Below are 18,302 nucleotides of genomic sequence, written 5' to 3'. Positions count from 1 at the left end.
AGGACCTATTATCTTCCTTCCTTCCACCAGCCTATCTCCCTCAATCATACAGTACCTTGCTAAGGATTTCTTCAGTGTCAGATTGCAATTCAGCACTCAGCTGCATACGAGACAAATGGGCCTGAAGCAACAGGTTGGTCTTAACATGGGGATCATTGAATTTGGGATTGTTCAGCTTATGAGGAACCTTTTGAGCCAACTGGAAAGAGGGAGAAAGAAATCTTATGAGAATTATGGGTCACTTTTCCCTACACAAGGGTTTATCTAAGGAAATCACATAGAACCATTCAGCCCTATGGTGAAATGGGTTTCCTAGCCCCAGATTTATAACCAAGTAATATTTAGAATTAGGATTTTTGCTGTGATAAGTTACTATGAACTTCAAATGTCCAGTCTGAACCTCAAAACTTCTTCAGATCCGTGACTATACCTCACCTGCCGTAGCAAGTTGTCCTCATGATGTCGGATGGGGATGTTCTCATACTCTGCTGCATTGGAAATTATCTCAATGAGCCCACGCACCTTGGTCTTGGCATTCAGAGACATACTGAAGAGCTCTGGAGAGAGAAGGTTTTGGCAGAAAGTCAAGGACAACTGGAGAAATTAACAAAAGAGAAATGCCCAACACCACGGGACTACAATGACATTTCAAACAATTTATCACATCCAAAGGGTCTTGGGTAAGCCATTTGTGGCTATCCTTTTTTCCCACAGGCAAGGTTATTTCTGCATGATTTTTTTCTTAGATGACCCTAGGTTCCCTTACCAATAGTGGTATAGTTGATATAGTAGTAAGCAGCAATCATGCCCAGGTTCAGGGGTGCCACATCCATCTCATCCTCAATACTAATACATTTAGATTGTTCCAGGTCACTTAAGGTTTGCTCTACCAGTTCTGACAAGTGATCCGACAAATGACGATGGGAGATGCCTATAGATTTAAGAGATCAATTAAAGTCAACTTTGGACAAAGTTATACTAATATATTGCTAGTAGATTTGTGAATGGATAAAACCTTTTGGGAAAGCAATAAGAATGACCCAAATAAAGAGGTAAAAATGTTTATACCCATTGAGAAGAGATTCTGCTATCTGAGGAAGATACCTCAAAGAGGTCAGTGATTTAAAAAAAAAGGGGGGGGGGAAGAAGGGCTCCATAAATGCCAAAGTACTTAGAATAGCACTTTTTGTGGAAACAAATTAGAGGCCCATCAATTGGAAAATAGCTAAACAAATTGTAGGGTATGAATATAATATGAAATATTGCCCTGCTACATAAGAAATGATCAATATAAAGAAGCATGAAAAAACTTGATAAATGCAAATCAAAACAATTTTGAGGTTTTACCTTATACCCTGCAAACTGGCAAAGATGACAAAGATGGGAAAAAAAATCAATATTTGAGTGAATTGTAGGATGATGGGAACCATGCTGCTGTATGAAACTATGAATCACTACAATCATTCTGGAAAGCAATTTGGGATAATGCACATAGTAATTTAAATATCCTTACTATTTGACCCAGAGATTCCATTACTAAGTGTCATGCTCCAAAAAGGCCATTGATAAGAAAGACTATACAAACCAAAATATTTACAACAATATTTTTTGTGATGGTAAAGAATCAGAAACAAAGTGTATGCCCATTGATTGATGGATAAACAAATTATTGTTTTGTAAAAGACAAACATAAAAGAAATAATGTAGAGAAACATTGAAAGATCTACACGAACTGATGCAAAGTGAAGTTAGCAGACAAGAAAATAAATGAGTACAATGTAAAGAGAAAGAACAACCATATGTACCAAAATCAAAAGTAAATGTGGCAAAATTTTAAAGAGCTACCATGGATCAGAGATAATAATGCTGCTTTTTTCTTTCCCCTTTAAAAATCTAATTTGTTTTATGGGATGGCTATCTGGAAGGGTGAAGGAAGAGATACTGGGGAAAATTATGGTGAGCTAAAAAGATCAAAAGATATCAACAGAAACTTATTTAAAACGATTATTACAAAATTATAAAGAGCAAGGTTGGTCCAAAAGGAGAGGTACGCTAAAATACTCCTCCACTCCTTCCTTCTCTCTCTTTGGGGGTAGGAGAAGGAAAAATGACACAAGCATGGAATACTGCATTTGTCTCTGTCTCTCCCTATTTAAAATTATGTTATAAAGGATGGGGGTTGTTTGGATGAGGGGGATATCAAGGAAAATTGAGCTAATGTAAAAACAAAAAATATATCAATTAAAAAAAGATCTGTAGAACAGCTAAGGAGCTAGATGTCTAGGACTGACACTATCAGGGTGAAGAGGGCTTCAAAAAATTGAGCTCACCTTGCAAATTGTAGTAATTGGGGTTCTGGGTCATGCGCCGGTATAGGAAGGTCCAGGTGAGATAATCTACTGCATCTTGCTTGTTCTCAATGGTCTTGGTGACGATCTCAGCATTGAAGTGGTCATGCATGCAGTGATCCAGATGAGACTCTACTGGCAGTGGTTCATACAGAAATTTCTTAAAGAAATCCTATGAAGAAAAGCAACAGCAGATGAAAAATTAGAACTTAACTAGCGTTGACCAATAAGGCAAAAGAGTTGCAAGCAGCAATCATTGACCTAACCAACATCTTCTTAGAGAAGAGAGCATCACTAAAGACACTGAGACACATAATGAGAATAGAACCTGTCAGAGGAGTAAGAGTTAGACATGAGGGAGCACTAAATAGCAGTAGAAACATATGAGAGACAAGTATCCACATCTTGCTCAGATTTCATGGAGCTGAACTATAAAGAGTCTGGGGAATGGACAACAGCAAGCATACTTAAGATATGATTGAAGTCATCATCCAGAACAGAACTAACAATGTGATGGTTGTTTGAGGCCTACCTTTCCAGGATCCTTCATATCCCCAGGACTTACTTTTTTGGAGCCTTGACACATGATGACACAGCGTCCTTCATCATCTTGCAAAGGTCGATTGGCATGACCCACCATTTGTAGCACATCATAGATGGGATAATCCACATAACTAATACAAGGAAAAAAGGGGGAAAAGACAGTGTATAAATAGATAATATGAAAAAGAATACGTCCTCATCATTCTCCTCTGAATGCTAAGTAGGGTTCAAAACCTTTCCATAATAGGGTTAGAATATACGTAAAAGTGCTATGATTTATGAGTTTTATGTTTATGGTTTTGTTTATAGGCATATAATTCATCTTAGCCATTTTCAATTTACAATAAAATATTTAAGGGCAATTTTCACATTTCCATGATTTAGGGACTCCAGAGAATTTGACCAAAGCTGCAAAAATTGCCCAAAACCAAGTTACAATACTCCCTTTAAAGAACCTCATGAATCAGTCTTAATCCTTCTAGATAGACATTTCTTTTTCTTTTTTTTTTAACTCCTACTTTCTGACTTGGAATCAATACTCTGTATTGGTTCCAAGGCAGAAGAGTGGTAAAGGCTAGGCAATGGGGGATTAAGTGACTTGCCCAGATTCGCACAGCTGGGAAGTGTCTGAGGTCAGATTTGAACCTAGGACCTCTCATCTCTAGGCCTGGCTCTCAATCCACTGAGCTACCTAGCTGCCCCTTAAGATAGACATTTCAAGGACTCACTAGACACCATCCTAGCATACTTTACTCCATGACCCTTTTCTATCCCCAACATCCTCACAATTCTGGAAGAATCACCATCATCCATTTCTGATGTTAGGCTGCTACAGAACTTTGGAAGAAGTTATTAAATTGTACAAATATTTTATATGCAAACAAAAAGGCCCCTTCTCAAGTACCAGTTCAAACTCTATTCAGTTATTAACTTCCTAACTGATTACCAATATCAACTATCTTAAACCTTCCCCCTACAGCTCACCCCTTAACCCCAAAGCACGTATCTAAGGTTCCTACATGCCTTAAAATGATAGAAGATATGTAAAATGAGCTTCCTCATCTCTGCCCATCCTTTCCCTATTCTCTCAAAAGATGAGGTATTCTGGGGGTAGCTGGGTGACTCAGTGGATTGAGAGCCAGGCCTAGAGACGAGAGGTCCCAGGTTCAAATCTGGCCTCAGACACTTCCCAGCTGTGTGACCCTGGGCAAGTCACTTGACCCCCATTGCCTAGCCCTTACCACTCTTCTGCCTTGGAGCCAATACACAGTATTGACTCCAAGACAGAAGGTAAGGGTTTAAAAAAAAAAAGATGAGGTATTCTTATTCCATTCTAAAGCAAATTCTTCTTCTACCCACTCTTAAATCCTGTTCTCTTCTCGACTCCTCAGAGACCTTGTGTCAGCCATTATTCTTTTTTTCTATCAAGCATCACTTTCTCAGTTAAACTGAGAAGCAATCCATTTTCAATCTCTTTTCCCTGGTTCCATATTAGTCTACAAATGTATTCAGAGTTCCCAATATTGGGGGTGGGGGAAGAATTCCATCACATTTTCCTGCCCTCTCTCTTAAAAAAAAGGTTTTATGTCTGCATCCTCAGCATTCCATTATCCTCCAATCCCTTGTAATCTTGTCCATATGCAATATTTCTGCAGTTCCCTAAACCTATAGGTTGGGAACCACTAGATTAGAACCTATCTTCCAAGTTGAACTTTTTATGATTTTAGTCTCCAGCAGAGTGACTATAATCCAAAACTTGACCCTTAGGGTAATAGGGACAAAGACAATGACCACTGGAACACAACTTAGCTAAGTGCTAAATGGGTTACATTTTCACTTCATTAATTCCATTTCTTATATATGATCTTTACGTACCCAAAGCTACTGATTTTGGATTCTCTTTGTTTTGCAGGAAGGTAAACCCCATGTAGATGGAAAGTGCTGTACTTACGCATGGATCTTGCCATTATAATACTGTGTATCCATGATGATCACCAGATGAGCAGCCACATTCATGCCCCAGCACAGGCTTCGAGATGCCACCACCACCTGGATGGCACCTGAACAGTAGAGGAAAGTAGAAAAGTGAGTCCAAGGATTCCCTTGAGTGAGGTAGGACCCTTGGCTTCCATGCCAGGGAGATGCCAAGACAGACTTGGCAAATATTACTCTTTGAGAAACTGACCACTGCTTCAGGGCAATGTGCCCAGCACCACAGAGATTTAATTCAAGAGCACTCTTGCCCAGTTTTGTGGGAGAGTGGGGAGAGAAAGGAGGAAATCTCATAATTTAATAAGGGAAGCCTGCAATAGATCCAATGATAAGAAAAAGGAAGAGGAAAACAGGTTGCTTCCTAATAGAATGAAAGGCCTGTTGTGAAGAATAAATAACTGGTGGTGGAGATGGTGAAGTAGGAAAAGCAAGTGTCAAACCAAAACAAGAAATGAAGTGCTAAGTGAACAAAAATAAGGTTAAGGCTGATGAAGTCCCAAGAAGGCCCTGCAGTGATCTCTGCCAATTCTGTACCTGAACTGAAGAGCTGCTCTACTAGACGCCGCTCTGCTGGACTGAGCCCTTCATGTAGGTAGCCCACACCATTCAGTAGTGTCTCTTTGAGGGTGCTGTCACTCAGCTTCTCCAGGTATGGGATCAGATCCTTTTCTGTGCAGTGTAGAAATCTGATCACGGGAGCAAGGAGAAATAGCAAAGGATTTCTCAGGTGTGAAGTCTCGCACTCTGCCTCAGGCCAAGCTACAGAATGGATCAGTACATTTGCTAGCTGGCCCACCATCATGAAAGACACATCCTTCTTGGGACAAAAGGAATGCCTACACCTCTATAAGGACCTCCCTGGGAACTTGGGATTTCTGTAGAACTAACTTCTGTGCACAAGATAGGAATGCAGAGTGGTCCTGAGCAAGGTGGTGGAAGCACGCTCTGCCTGTGAGAGCTCTGCTGCTTGAATGCTCCCCTGCCATAGATAGATAGAAGAAAGAACCTCTATGGAAGAAGGAACCTCTCCTACAGAATATACCTTTGTCGCTGAATGTCTGCTGCACAGGTGGTTAGAATGTCAATGGCAGTCAGGCGAGTCTGCTTGCGTGATGGAACAAAAACAATGACGGGTTTCTTGGGTGAATGTTTTGTGATGGCGTGGTACACTGGCTTTGCCATAGACAGTAGGCGAGTCTGTGTATGACTAATGTTGAAGCCCTAAGAACCAAAAGGAAAAAGGAAAACATGGATATCAAAGCCTGCTGCACCCTGAATACTTAAAGAGCAGATGGGAATTATGGGAGTAGTCCTCACCTGAATATGCAATTCCAAGGGAACAGGGCGTACATTGGGGTGAAAATTAAAAGTGGAGGTGGCACTACAGCCTAACCAGTGGGCCACATCCTTAGCATTAGAAAGGGAGGAACTAAGTGCCACAATGCGGATAGGTCGCTCTATTTGAGAGGAAATGTAGCGCATACGAGAGCAGATCACTTCAAGTACAGGCTGTAAGAAAAATAAGAGGATGAATTAAAGAAAAGGCTATCAACTTAGCCTAGTTAGCTCCTCTAGAAACGCAGCTTTTCATTTCCAATAGCTTCAAATCCATCCATGATTAAAAGGGGGTGGAGGAAGAGAAAAGCAAAGGACCCAAGAATTTCAAAGACCTAGATATATGACCTAGCTCCATCCTTTACTAGCTATTCAACCTGAAACAAATTATAATCTAAGTCCTAGTTTTCCATCCACAAAAGAAGTATACCAGTGTCTGAAAGATGCTAATCATAGGTTTGAATGAGTCTATAAAGTACTTTATATATTTATAATTTATAAATACATACTACAATTATTACTAATCCTTTCTTCAAAGCTATGGTCTCTTTTCTAACATTCTCTATCCCCCAAATCAACAATCTTCACTGGAAAAAACATTCTAGGTTCATTTTTCATAATGCTCTACAAAAAGCATTTAAAATCCTCTCCTCTCCATTGAAATGTCAAGAGTTAAATGGCAGATAGCATTCTCCTAAGTGAGGCCATTAAATAAGGAAACTGTCATGCCTGTGTGGGCATCTCAATACCAAGATTTCCCTAGTGAGAAGTACTAGATCCATATTTTTGCTAACAGACCATGTACATACCCCATTTTCACCCCCAATGAGGTGGACCTCATCCACTACAAAGAGGTTGACGTTTTGGACGTTCTTACGCTGCTTCCAGCGACGGGAGAGAATGTCCCACTTTTCAGGCGTGCTGATAATGATATTGCCTTTGCCTAAAAGCTTCAGGTCAGTGCTGGTCTCTCCTGTTAGCAGTACTACCTTTTTGTTGAGTCGATCTTGGAACTTCTCATACCAATCCATGTACACCTGGCAAGGGAAGAATAAAAGAAATAAGTCTCTTTCAAGTCGTCACTTCAACCATTCTGAGAAAAAGTTTAGGAGATAAACAGGTCACAAGACCAACTTTTCAGTTAGAGGTATCGAAGTACTTTACAAACCTTCACTGATTCACTGAAGAATACCTTCTCCCACAGTGCACAAATAAAGAAAATGAAACATAAAAGGAGGAAAGCCATCAGCCATCACTGAAGATTTTGGAAACAATCCAACAAAAGAAAAACCATGAAGTAAAAGAAAAACTGAATTTGGAGTTCAAGGACCTGGCTTCAAACTCAATCTTGGTATTTATTCAACATATTATTGTAAGCCAGTCATATATTCTCTCTGAATATCTGTCTAAAATGAAGCCAGGCCAGATTCAGGGCCTGGTCCCTTCTCTGATACTATGAATAGCTTCTAGGGAAGATATGACTAAGGAAAGGCTAGCAGTTTCCTTACCTGTTCTGCTAGAGCCTCCATGGGGGTGATATAGACACAGCGACCTTCAGAGTTCTGCAAAAGCATCCTTAAAATGGCAAATTCAGCACAGATGGTCTTCCCACTGCCCGTTGGGGCACCCACAAATACGTTGTCATCACTATTGTACACAGTATTAAACACTACAAGCCAAAAGAACATCGGTGTCAAGTCCAAGAGAGAAGGGAAGGCTAGGCAGACTACTTGGTATAAAAACATGCCCTTGTGAGACAAGATGGTGGCTATATCATTGTTGTCATTATAGCAGTCAATTTAATGCATCCAACAAGAAGTTATTAAGTTTTCTGCTATGCACGCAAAACTATGGGGAGCGAACTGCCAATAGCGATGACCTAAATATTGCTAGGCAAGTCACATGATCTCTCTGGTGCCTCCATGTAAAATGAAAATAGCAGCAGCTACTTCATAGAATTGTTGGGAGAATCAAATGAGTTAACACATGCAAAATGCTTTATAAGCCTAAAAGAGACATATAAATGTTAGCTCTTGGTATTATTATGGTTATTGTTAATGAAAGAGAAAAGAAAACTCAGGAAATTAGAAGCACAATAGATAAGAATGAGAAATAATTCAAGATCCAAGGAGTTTCTATGGTTTCAACAATGAATCCCAAAGCAAGTAAAACAAACAACCCCCCCTCCCCCCCACTATTTTCTATCTTGCTTTTCTGACCCTGCCTTTACCCCAAAGATGATTGACTGAAAAGGGGATAGTGGCTAAAGAGTTTCATCCCTAGCTCTGGTCATTAGAAATATTTCCACATCCTGGGCCATTTATAATGGTTCTGAGGACTGCTAAATAGAGAGGTATGGAATCCTTGGACATCCTACAAGATAAAACTATTCAAGCACCCTGAGCATATGGTGAAGCACTAAATTTGATGACTTTTATGTGGCTTTGGCAATGGCTATGATAATAAGAGAAATAACAAGGAACTAAAGAAAAGCTGGATCCACTGTAATAAATCCCAGAAAGTAGCAACAGTTTAAAGTTCTACCAGTTATTAAATTAAGATAGGAAAGCTTTAGAAACTTTAAGTCTTAATGTTGAATTCAAGTATTGTCATGAAGGAAAATTAACGAGGTTTTCCCACTAGCTAGCTTTTCTGGAAACAAATCTCAAGAGAAACTGGCTTTCTATCTCTGGCAAGGATAGTTTAATTTCTGAACTAATCTTTAGATAGGGTTCAGAAGGGGAGGCAATACCCAGTGATTTGATACCCACCTTGAGTCTGGATAGGATTGAAGAATGGGAATTTGTCCTGGTAGAGACTCTCAAAGGCACTGTTCCTCAGGGCAGACACAGGCAATGGCTGTAAATCTAAAAGTTCTGTGGGAGGTGGGTACTTCTCAGGTAAGATTAAGTGACGGAAGGAGACAGGCAACTGGGTCTCACATGCTACCAGGTAAGAAAATAGGAGTCAGAATTCATATCAATCTCTAATACATACCTTCAAAGTTCCTGGTTAGTAGAAGAAACTACAGATTTGTGGTTCTGCACTCACTATCACAATACATCATACCACATCCTCCCCTTAACAGTAATACACAGTTAAAAAAAAAAAGAAGATACTGTAAGATCAATAGCCATAAGGGGATCTATTCTTATTGAAGGGGGGTTAGCTTTCAAGAGAAGCCAGTACTCACACAGCCAGCGGTCTGACACCACTCGAATAAAGTACTGTGGAGGAAGTGGTTCAAACACAGGAACAAAGAATGTAATGAGATGCTCATCCTGGGCATATTTGGCCTTGAGCAGAAAATACTCATGATGCAGGATCACTTCACTATCCACATCTTCTACCAGAATCCAGAATGCCTCAGATGAACCATGGACCTTTGAAGAGAGGGGCATAGAATCAGTAGAGGGCAATGCCCTGCCCTCACTGGCTAACATCCTATCCAGTCACCCATCTAGGAAACCATGAGCTCTCTTTTGACTATGAGCTCCTTGAGAGCAGGGACTGCCTTGACCATCCTTATTCCTTTGCCTTACAGTGCCTAGCACTTAGTACATATTTAATAAATATTGTTGACTTGACCTGAAACTTTACCCTCACAGTTTGCACACACACAGTCCTAACCCTCTTACATGATCAATTCAACAGTAACACTACTACCAGAAGGGGCATGGCAACTACTGCTCTATGTTTTCTGTCACAAACCCTGTGGCTCTCCAAATCAAAAATCACTTGCCTATATCCCTCTTCCTCCCAATGTGCTCTCATCCCCTTTAGAATGTATAAACTCTAACCACAAGGGCAGGGACTGACTCAGCTATACAAAGTGTCCCAAAAGTCCTGGTAAAGCTGCATGCTTTTAATAGTTACACGAGGAATTTTGGGATACTTTGTATTTCTAGAATCTAGCAAAGAAACAGATGCACAGTAGGTATTTAATAGATATTTTTGCCTTCATTCAATTTTCCCATAACCATTCTGAGAATAATCACACATAAAATATAACCTCACCTTTTCATCCCACTGAAAATCAGGGGTTATAGTCAGCTCTACTTTCAAGGTAGAACGAGTAATGGGCTGCAAATGCACTGAGAGTTCCAACTTGGGGAAAAGGTGGACATATTTGTGGATGGTCTTCCCCATTTTGGGCATACGGATAAGCTCACCTATGAAAAGAGGCAAGAAGAGGTGGCACAATGACTAAAGGCCCAGTCAATCCACATTACATAGGACCAAAGGACTGTTGTGGATTATCAGTAACTTAGGTGTTGGCTAACTGAGTTCTTTCTATCACAATGCAAATTAGAACCATGATCAATTAGAGCTCAAAGACAAAGCCCTAGGAGTCAAGTGAAAGATATATGATAGGGACAAAGTTAGATCACAGGGTAGAAAATGAGGTCTGATGTTAGGATATAGTTTCCATTTCAACTTGTACTTGTTCCCAAAGTGGCAAGAAAGACCAGAATTCTACAAACCTATCTCATTGTGATTCAGATCATATAGACGCTCAAAGGGGAAATTTTTCTTCTCAATTTTCTTTACCACCTCCTCAGGGAGCTTCCGGAACTGGCGCAAGGGGCACATGGACTGCCACCTATACAGGAAGGAAATGAAAGACAGTGGGTCCTCCTCAAGCCCTATGGGTCTTTGAGGAACTGATTAACATTATCACATTTCCCAAAAGACAAAGCAAAATCATAAGACATATATAGAAACTAACAAAAATGAAATCTAAGCTGTCAATGTTTGCTATCTAATAGTTGATCCCAATTCCACAAGCTCCAATGAACTCAAGAGAAGCCAAAGATGGTATAAACTCTGCTGCTTCATAACCATTCTAACCAGTCAGCTATCAGATTCAGATTGAAATTATCGCCTCAGACTCTTTACTGCAACCAATGATGATTAATTTTTCAGCCCATTAGCCCCTTACATGCGCTTGTCAATCATCTTGCATAGATTCAGAGTCTTGTCTGTCAGCTGTGCCCAACCTCGATTTAAGACGATTTCAAAGATGGCACGCATTAATCGACCAGCCGACTAGGAAAAAAAAGTCAAGTTAGTTTCTTATAATGCTAGACCCATTTGGCTAGCTTATGCATGGATGAGTTCATCCTTTGATCCAACCATCCTAACCTGCTCATAAAAACACCTCACTTCTCTCTCTTCCCTTGCTATAACATATTTCTTATTCTTTTTTCCTTTCCATACCATAGGTGCTTACTGAGGGAAGGGCAGTTCCCAGGGACAGCTAAATTGTGAAAATCTTAGGTAGCTTAATACAAGGTTCACAACATAGATGTCTTCTGCCAGTAAATTAAGCTATTGAGATACTTTATTAGAGGGAAACAATAAAACTAGAGAGAATTTTTGTCACTCTTAGCTCACTAATAAAAGCTGTGACACTAGTAAGAATGCCTTTGGCTTAAGAGGCCCAGCTGCATGACTATCTTCCCACCTCTCCCCAACACTACCATCCCCTCCAACAGCCTCACCCTCTCATGATGCTCAGGTCAGTAAATCAGCAGATACTAGGCTATCACAGCAACACTGTACCATAGCCAGGAAAATCTGGCAACTGCCCCCACCCTAAGACACACATAGGAGAGCAGGAAATTAAAAATTGCGTGAACCTACTTGTAAGAGCCAAGTTGTAACTCAACTCACCTGTGTAACATATACCATGTCCGCCATCAGTGCAAACCCCTCCAGCTTTAGCTGTGAAATAAAGGCCTGGAGAAGCACATTGATCTGTAAAAGGGAAAAGTTGAGGAAAGCAATATAACCTCTGCAGTCTGATTCAGATTATCAATTGAATTGTTTCTGCTCTGGGCGTCCTTCTCAATACTAGATACTAGTGACTTTGTACAAAAGGGACGAGTAGAAGGATTAGAGTCCAGCAGGCTACCAAAACAATTATCCAAAATCATAACTTCTTTTGGGAGCTATGAAAAAACATGTGATCCTCATCCCTCAGGCAAGGGCCTTAGTTTAAGTGGTCAGATGCTTACCTTTGCACTTGGCTCCTCAATGCTCTCTTTCACGGGAATAGGAACCCTCTCCAGTAATTTCTGAAGCTCCAACTTCTCTTCCTGTTAGAGGACAGAAAAAGAATCAGAAAGAAAACCCAAGTTCAGAGGAAGCAAAATTTTAGGTCCCAATGCACTGAGTATCAAATCTCAGTCTCTTCAGGCTGACTCCTAAAGACTCACCTCTCTTACTGTGATGTTTTTGAATTCTGAAGACAGTGAGAATACTCTAAAGAGCTCAATCTCACTCAGGGTTGGTTTCAACAGCTGATTATAGGTCTGCACTGTATCATTGGTGATATAATAGTGACTGGCAATACGACCAAGCTCTGTCACCTACAAGAAGGAAAATGCAATTTAATGTTGATAGTTTAAATCTCTTTTTGCAGTTCAATAACTCCTTATCATAGGTTTATTTCAGAGAGGTCACAGGGAGTGTGCCTGAGCATAGTACAAGAGCTAGCTCAATGAGGTGGACACATTTTTTAGTGTCCATAATGAAAAGTCAGCTAAGCTCTTCATATCAACTCAGCTGATATAAAGAAACGATTTTCAAGAGTCATTGCAATAAGATCAAGACATCCTGAGTTCAATGAATCAACCACTACTGAAATCTTCTGTACTTTTGCATGGGATCCAGGGACAATACAAGTTAAAGCCTCAGTTGAATAAATTAAAACTCCCTTGAGTCTGGGACCTCTCCTCAAGACCCCAGGCCTAAGCATGACCCTACTCACTTGGAAGTTGCCAGTCTTCTTATCATATTTGACCAAATTGTTCTTGTCCAGCATGAGAGCTGCAGTATGCACCAGATCTAGTCGGCGCTGATCCAGCAGGGGATCACTCTTAAGGTCATCATGTGAAATGCCATAGAGAGTTGGGGAACGGAGCATTCTGATATATAAATAGGCATAACCCAGCCAATTTACTGCATCCTGCAAAGAGAAGAGCTCACTGATCTTAGGAAGAAGAGTAAGTATCAAACAATTACTAAGACACTAGGAGTTTATTACCAAGAAAATGCCCCAAGACCTCAGCAATGTAGATAACTGGTAGCATTAGCCACAAAAACTTATAAATAAACACAACAAAGAAAGGCATTAAGGAGAAATCCCTGTTGGATGCTAAGTAATCATTAGGACAAGATTAAAGGTACTACTAGCTCATTCTTTTGACCACTTTATTCTAAGTTCAGGATATATCTGAGAAAGTGAAATCCAGTGGGCAGAGTAACTCTTACCTTAGCATTCTGGACATTCCCCAGGACGATCTCAGCATTGAGCATGTCAGGCAGCTTTGATACCATCTGGCTCTCAATAGGTAGCTGCTGATTGAGTAGGGACAAATAGTACTGCAGCTCCCCATGAGATGTAATGAGGATACCTTCCCCCTTTGTATCATACTGTGGTCGACCAGCACGACCCAGCATCTAGACCAATCAGGAAAAGAATGTGAGTTGCAGATGACATAAAAGTTTCAAAATTCTTGGTTTTAAGTATTCTGGTATCTTCCTAGCACCCTTGCACAAAGTTCTGAACCAAAATACACTTAAGTTAAAGGCCCATTACCTGCAGAATGTCCAATGCTCCCAATTCTGTCCAACGTCCCTTTTCTGGACTATACACCTGTGTGCCTTTAATGATGACTGTATGAGCAGGAAGGTTTACACCCCAAGCCAGAGTTGCTGTAGAGACTAGAACCTATAGAAGCAAGTGAAGTTTTAAAAGATAATCAAGTAGTAATAGTTAAACCAGATGGTAAGCAGCTCTGCCTTCTCAAGAAACTAGCCCTAGGAAAGGGGATGACATCAAGTTATATAACAGGATCACATTTACATAATGCTTAAGGTTTACAAAACACTTTCTTCACAACATTCTTAGATAATACAAGTGTTATCACCATTTTACTAATGAGGAAACTGAGACCCAAGAAGTTAAGCAACTTGCCTATAATGGATTAAGTGATAGAATAGAGTTTTGAACAGAATAGGGCAGGCCTATTTCAACATACACCTGGGATGACGCTAGATAAGTTGGAAAATGAGAGGATGTCCTTCGATTGGGGAATGGCTGAACAAATGGTGGTTATCTGTTGGTGATGGAATACTATTGTGCCTAAAGGAATAATGAACTGGAATGACCTCCAGGAATTGATGCAGAGTGAAAGGAACAGAACCAGGAGAAAGCTGCACAGAGACAGATACATTATGGCACAATCAAACGTAATGGACTTCTCTCCTAGCAGCAATGCAATGACCCAGGACAAATCTGAGGGACTTATGAGAAAGAACGCTATCCACATCCAGAGAAAGAATTGTGTGAGCAGAAACACAGAAGAAAAACTGCTTGATTACATGGTTTGATGGGGATATGATTGGGGATGTAGACTCTAAATGATCACCCTAGTGCAAATATTAATAATATGGAAATAGGTCTGGATCAATGACACATGTAAAACCCAGTGGAATTGCGTGTTAGCTATGATAGGAGAAGGGGAGAGAAAGAACATAAATCATGTAATCATGGAAAAATATCCTAAATTAATTAATTAAATAAACTTAATTTTTTTAAAAATCGACTCTCTCTATCTCCCCCCCTTTCCCCCAACAGGACAAAACCTAGTTGTCTATGTCACTACTGCAGTATGTGTATCAACCATGTTTTCCCTCACCTGAATGTGTTTATCAGCAAAAAGATCTTCTACAAGTGTTCGGTCAACTCTGGTCATACCAGCATGATGAATGGCAAAGCCATAAGGTAAGAGGTCTTTCAATTCCAAATTCTGTGGCATAGAAAAGATTTTTGAGGTGAGCCCTATTTTCCTGTTCTGGGTTTATTTGAAATCATCACATCAAAAAAATCTTTCAAACATACACTGCATACAAATGAGGAAGGCAAAGCTGCCTACAGAGTTTTCAAGACCCCATTTACACAATAACTCCCCACTTGGAAAGAATAATACTCAGGACAAGATCCCAACCATAAATGAGGCAGGGTCACCCCTACACTAGTTTCTTAGGGAATACTTGCTGACATTGCTGCTGTCTGAAACCAGACTCTGGTCCAATAGCCTACAGACCCCGAGTGGAGCCTGTCTTTTCATTCTCACCTTGCACTGTTCAGCTTCTGTCCGCAGAACCTCAGTGGAAGCAGAGCCTTCTCGAAGGAACAGGCCCAGCGTATCTTTTTCTAGACACATATCCCGGATGGCCCTAGCTGTCTTTCCTGTCTCTTTTCGAGAGTGGACAAATACTAGCACCTGCAATAAAATTACATAATGACAATGCAGAGATGTAGCTTGAAGGGCCACTCCAGAAAATTTACTGAGAAGCACAGTAAGCAGAGTATTCAATATTTTAAAAGGTCAAGAAGCCAAAGTTTTGTGAGGAGGAACAACCAAGGAGAAGTAAAAAATCTTGGGTGTCTATGAACTAGTAAATGTCTGAGGCCCAAATGAACCCAGACTGCAGAAAACCCAAAGGACTCAAGATGTTTAGACATTTGAAATAAAATCAAAGGAACTTGAAACTAACCTGGTTTTTCCCAGCATGTTCCATAATCTTCTCATAAACTATTTCATTCATTATCTGGAAACGTTTGATTGCCTTCTTCTCTGTGATACCCACATATGTCTGTTCAAGAGGCACTGGACGGAAGCTTAAAAAGAAAAAGTGATGTGTATTGTGTGTGTATTGTTTAGAGGAGTGAAGAAAAGAGAAAGTCAAGACTTTCCATCATCCTAGGAAACAAATGCAAAGGGGGCATATGTAGGTGGCTCAGTGGATTGAGAGCCAGGCCCAGAGACAGGAGGCCCTGGATTCAAATCTGGCCTCATACACTTCCTAGCAGTGGATCCCTGGAGAGGGAGAGGTAGAGGGAGAAGAAAAGGGAGAGGGAGGGAGGGAAAGAGGGAGATAGAGCTAGATAGACAGAGAGAGAGAGACATATGCAAATCTCATTTCCTAAAATGCATTCCATGTTTACTTTACAACTCTCATCAAAACTCCTCTTCCCAGATTCAATCCAAGAGATTTCCAGTCCTCAGTGGAGGCTTTTTGAGAGAATAGATTTGGTGTATCCTTCTCTAGACACAAATCCTGGATGACCCTAGCTGTCTTTCCTGTCTCTTTCTGAGAATGGATAAACACCCAAATGTATGGGAAATAGCAGAGAGAAAAATCTCTTAGAGCTAATAGCTTCAAGGTCCTCTTCATACCTGTTGTCAAAGTAAAAGAGGCCCTTGGCAGGCTCTACACGAAGAAAAGTAGCAACATCCTCATAGTTTGGGAGGGTGGCACTGAGTCCAATGAGCCGAACTTGTTCCTGGGTCATCTCAATGTTTCGGATAGCCCTGGCTACCAAAGCCTCCAGAACAGGACCTCTGTCATCATGAAGAAGATGGATTTCATCCTGGAGATAAGATGCAAACAAAAGTTAGCCTCATTACAAGAGAAATAATCCCCATGACTCATTTTTTTCCCTCCAATAGACATATTATACCTATCTACTAATTGTTTATAATGCCTGTATTTTTTTTTTTAAACCCTTACCTTCCGTCTTGGAGCCAATACTGTGTAATGGCTCCAAGGCAGAAGAGTGGTAAGGGCTAGGCAATGGGGGTCAAGTGACTTGCCCAGGGTCACACGGCTGGGAAGTGTCTGAGGCAGGATTTGAACCTAGGACCTCCCGTCTCTAGGCCTGGCTCTCAATCCACTGAGCTACCCAGCTGCCCCCTATAATGCCTGTATTAAGAGGCAGAAGAAGCATCTTACTCAATCCCTCACTAAAAGGCCTAGAAATATTATCATATAATACCAAAGGGACTCCTGCACTTTGATCAAGAGGAAAAATATAAGCATGTTCATAGTACATGACACAACAGCCTTGCATATAATCTGTATCTTGCACAAGTTTGTTTGGAGCAACAAAAGCCAGAAGAGATACAGATAAAGCTACCACTTTAAAAAAAAAAAAACAAAAACACAAGAGGAAAGATAAGATCAGTGGCAACATTTCTTAATTTACTTTAAGATTACGGTAAGTTTTTTAACTGGTGCAATGTATCAAGTGATTGTATGCCAAATTCTATTTCTTCATCAAATATGTTTACCCCTAGAGCATTTCTTTTCTTTTAGGTCCTTTACTTTTTAGCTTTTAAATATTTTATTTTTTTCCTCAATTATCTGTGAAAGCAATTTTAAACTGTATTAAAAAAAACCTGAGCCAAAATAATCACCTTCCCTTTCCTCCACTCTGGCCAAGCAATCTGAAATGGGTTTTATATGTAGAGTAATGTAAAACATTTTCCCATATTATTAATTTTGTGCCAAGAATTCAAAGAAAAAATGTAGGAAAAAATGAAGAGAGTGAAATATATTATGTTTTGAAATGTATTCAGATCTCCTGGAGTATTTTCAAAATCATATCTGCTGGATCATTAAAAGCTAATGATTTACATGATCTAGGGAATAAACTGGAGAGAACCACTACAAGGAGAGCTAAAAAAAAAAGCATATAGAGGTGTGGTCTCCAGAAAAATTCATTCCCTCCCTCCCTCCCTTTCTTTCACCCATACCTTTTGTCTTACAATTGATACTTATTGATTCTAAGGCAGAAGAATGGTACAGGCTAGGTAACTGGGGGGAAGTGAATTGTCCAAGAATACACAGCTAGTTTAGTGTTTGAGGCTAAATTTGAACTCAGTTCCTCCCAGCTCCAGGCCTGGCATTTGTAATAAAGGGATTGTTGAGGCAGAAAGTCCAAAACTTGCTTCAGTTTTCCTTACCACACATTCTTTCTACTATGCCACTATGTTGAGCTGCTTGCTCAACAGTTCTCTAATACTGGAATGACACTAGAGGGATTGGCTTCCTCTAATATGAAACTCTCCAAAAAAGGCTTGATCGTCACTTGTCAAGAGAAGCTGAGCAAGAGGTTCAGGGATGGGCTAGGTGAGGGATTTTCTTCTGAATCAGTCACCCTCATTTTGAGTACTTTTCTTGATTCTTATTGTCATTTCCTAAGATATCCTTAACTTGAACATCTGT

General features: G+C 40.2%; 1 protein-coding gene across 1 annotated transcript in view; it reads right to left on the bottom strand.

Moving 5' to 3' along the window:
- SNRNP200 (small nuclear ribonucleoprotein U5 subunit 200) overlaps positions 1–18,302 on the bottom strand; it is a 39,895-nt gene that overhangs the window by 4,627 nt on the left and 16,966 nt on the right. The window contains exons 15-40 of the mRNA XM_001373624.3: positions 16,472–16,665; positions 15,789–15,912; positions 15,365–15,514; positions 14,927–15,037; positions 13,825–13,956; positions 13,497–13,685; positions 12,994–13,191; positions 12,440–12,592; positions 12,239–12,319; positions 11,895–11,978; positions 11,161–11,267; positions 10,703–10,821; positions 10,236–10,390; positions 9,412–9,601; positions 8,990–9,163; positions 7,727–7,887; positions 7,028–7,255; positions 6,201–6,392; positions 5,926–6,104; positions 5,418–5,569; positions 4,843–4,951; positions 2,914–3,022; positions 2,331–2,520; positions 767–931; positions 436–557; positions 56–199 (exon numbers count right to left, since the gene is read on the bottom strand). Of these exons, the coding sequence (XP_001373661.1) occupies positions 56–199; positions 436–557; positions 767–931; positions 2,331–2,520; positions 2,914–3,022; positions 4,843–4,951; positions 5,418–5,569; positions 5,926–6,104; positions 6,201–6,392; positions 7,028–7,255; positions 7,727–7,887; positions 8,990–9,163; positions 9,412–9,601; positions 10,236–10,390; positions 10,703–10,821; positions 11,161–11,267; positions 11,895–11,978; positions 12,239–12,319; positions 12,440–12,592; positions 12,994–13,191; positions 13,497–13,685; positions 13,825–13,956; positions 14,927–15,037; positions 15,365–15,514; positions 15,789–15,912; positions 16,472–16,665 (3,912 nt within the window). The remainder of the gene's footprint in view (positions 1–55; positions 200–435; positions 558–766; positions 932–2,330; positions 2,521–2,913; positions 3,023–4,842; positions 4,952–5,417; positions 5,570–5,925; positions 6,105–6,200; positions 6,393–7,027; positions 7,256–7,726; positions 7,888–8,989; positions 9,164–9,411; positions 9,602–10,235; positions 10,391–10,702; positions 10,822–11,160; positions 11,268–11,894; positions 11,979–12,238; positions 12,320–12,439; positions 12,593–12,993; positions 13,192–13,496; positions 13,686–13,824; positions 13,957–14,926; positions 15,038–15,364; positions 15,515–15,788; positions 15,913–16,471; positions 16,666–18,302) is intronic.

This window comes from Monodelphis domestica, chromosome 1 (genome assembly GCF_027887165.1).
Source record: "Monodelphis domestica isolate mMonDom1 chromosome 1, mMonDom1.pri, whole genome shotgun sequence".
Taxonomy (NCBI): Eukaryota; Metazoa; Chordata; class Mammalia; order Didelphimorphia; family Didelphidae; genus Monodelphis; species Monodelphis domestica.
This window is presented reverse-complemented; position numbering and strand designations above follow the sequence as displayed.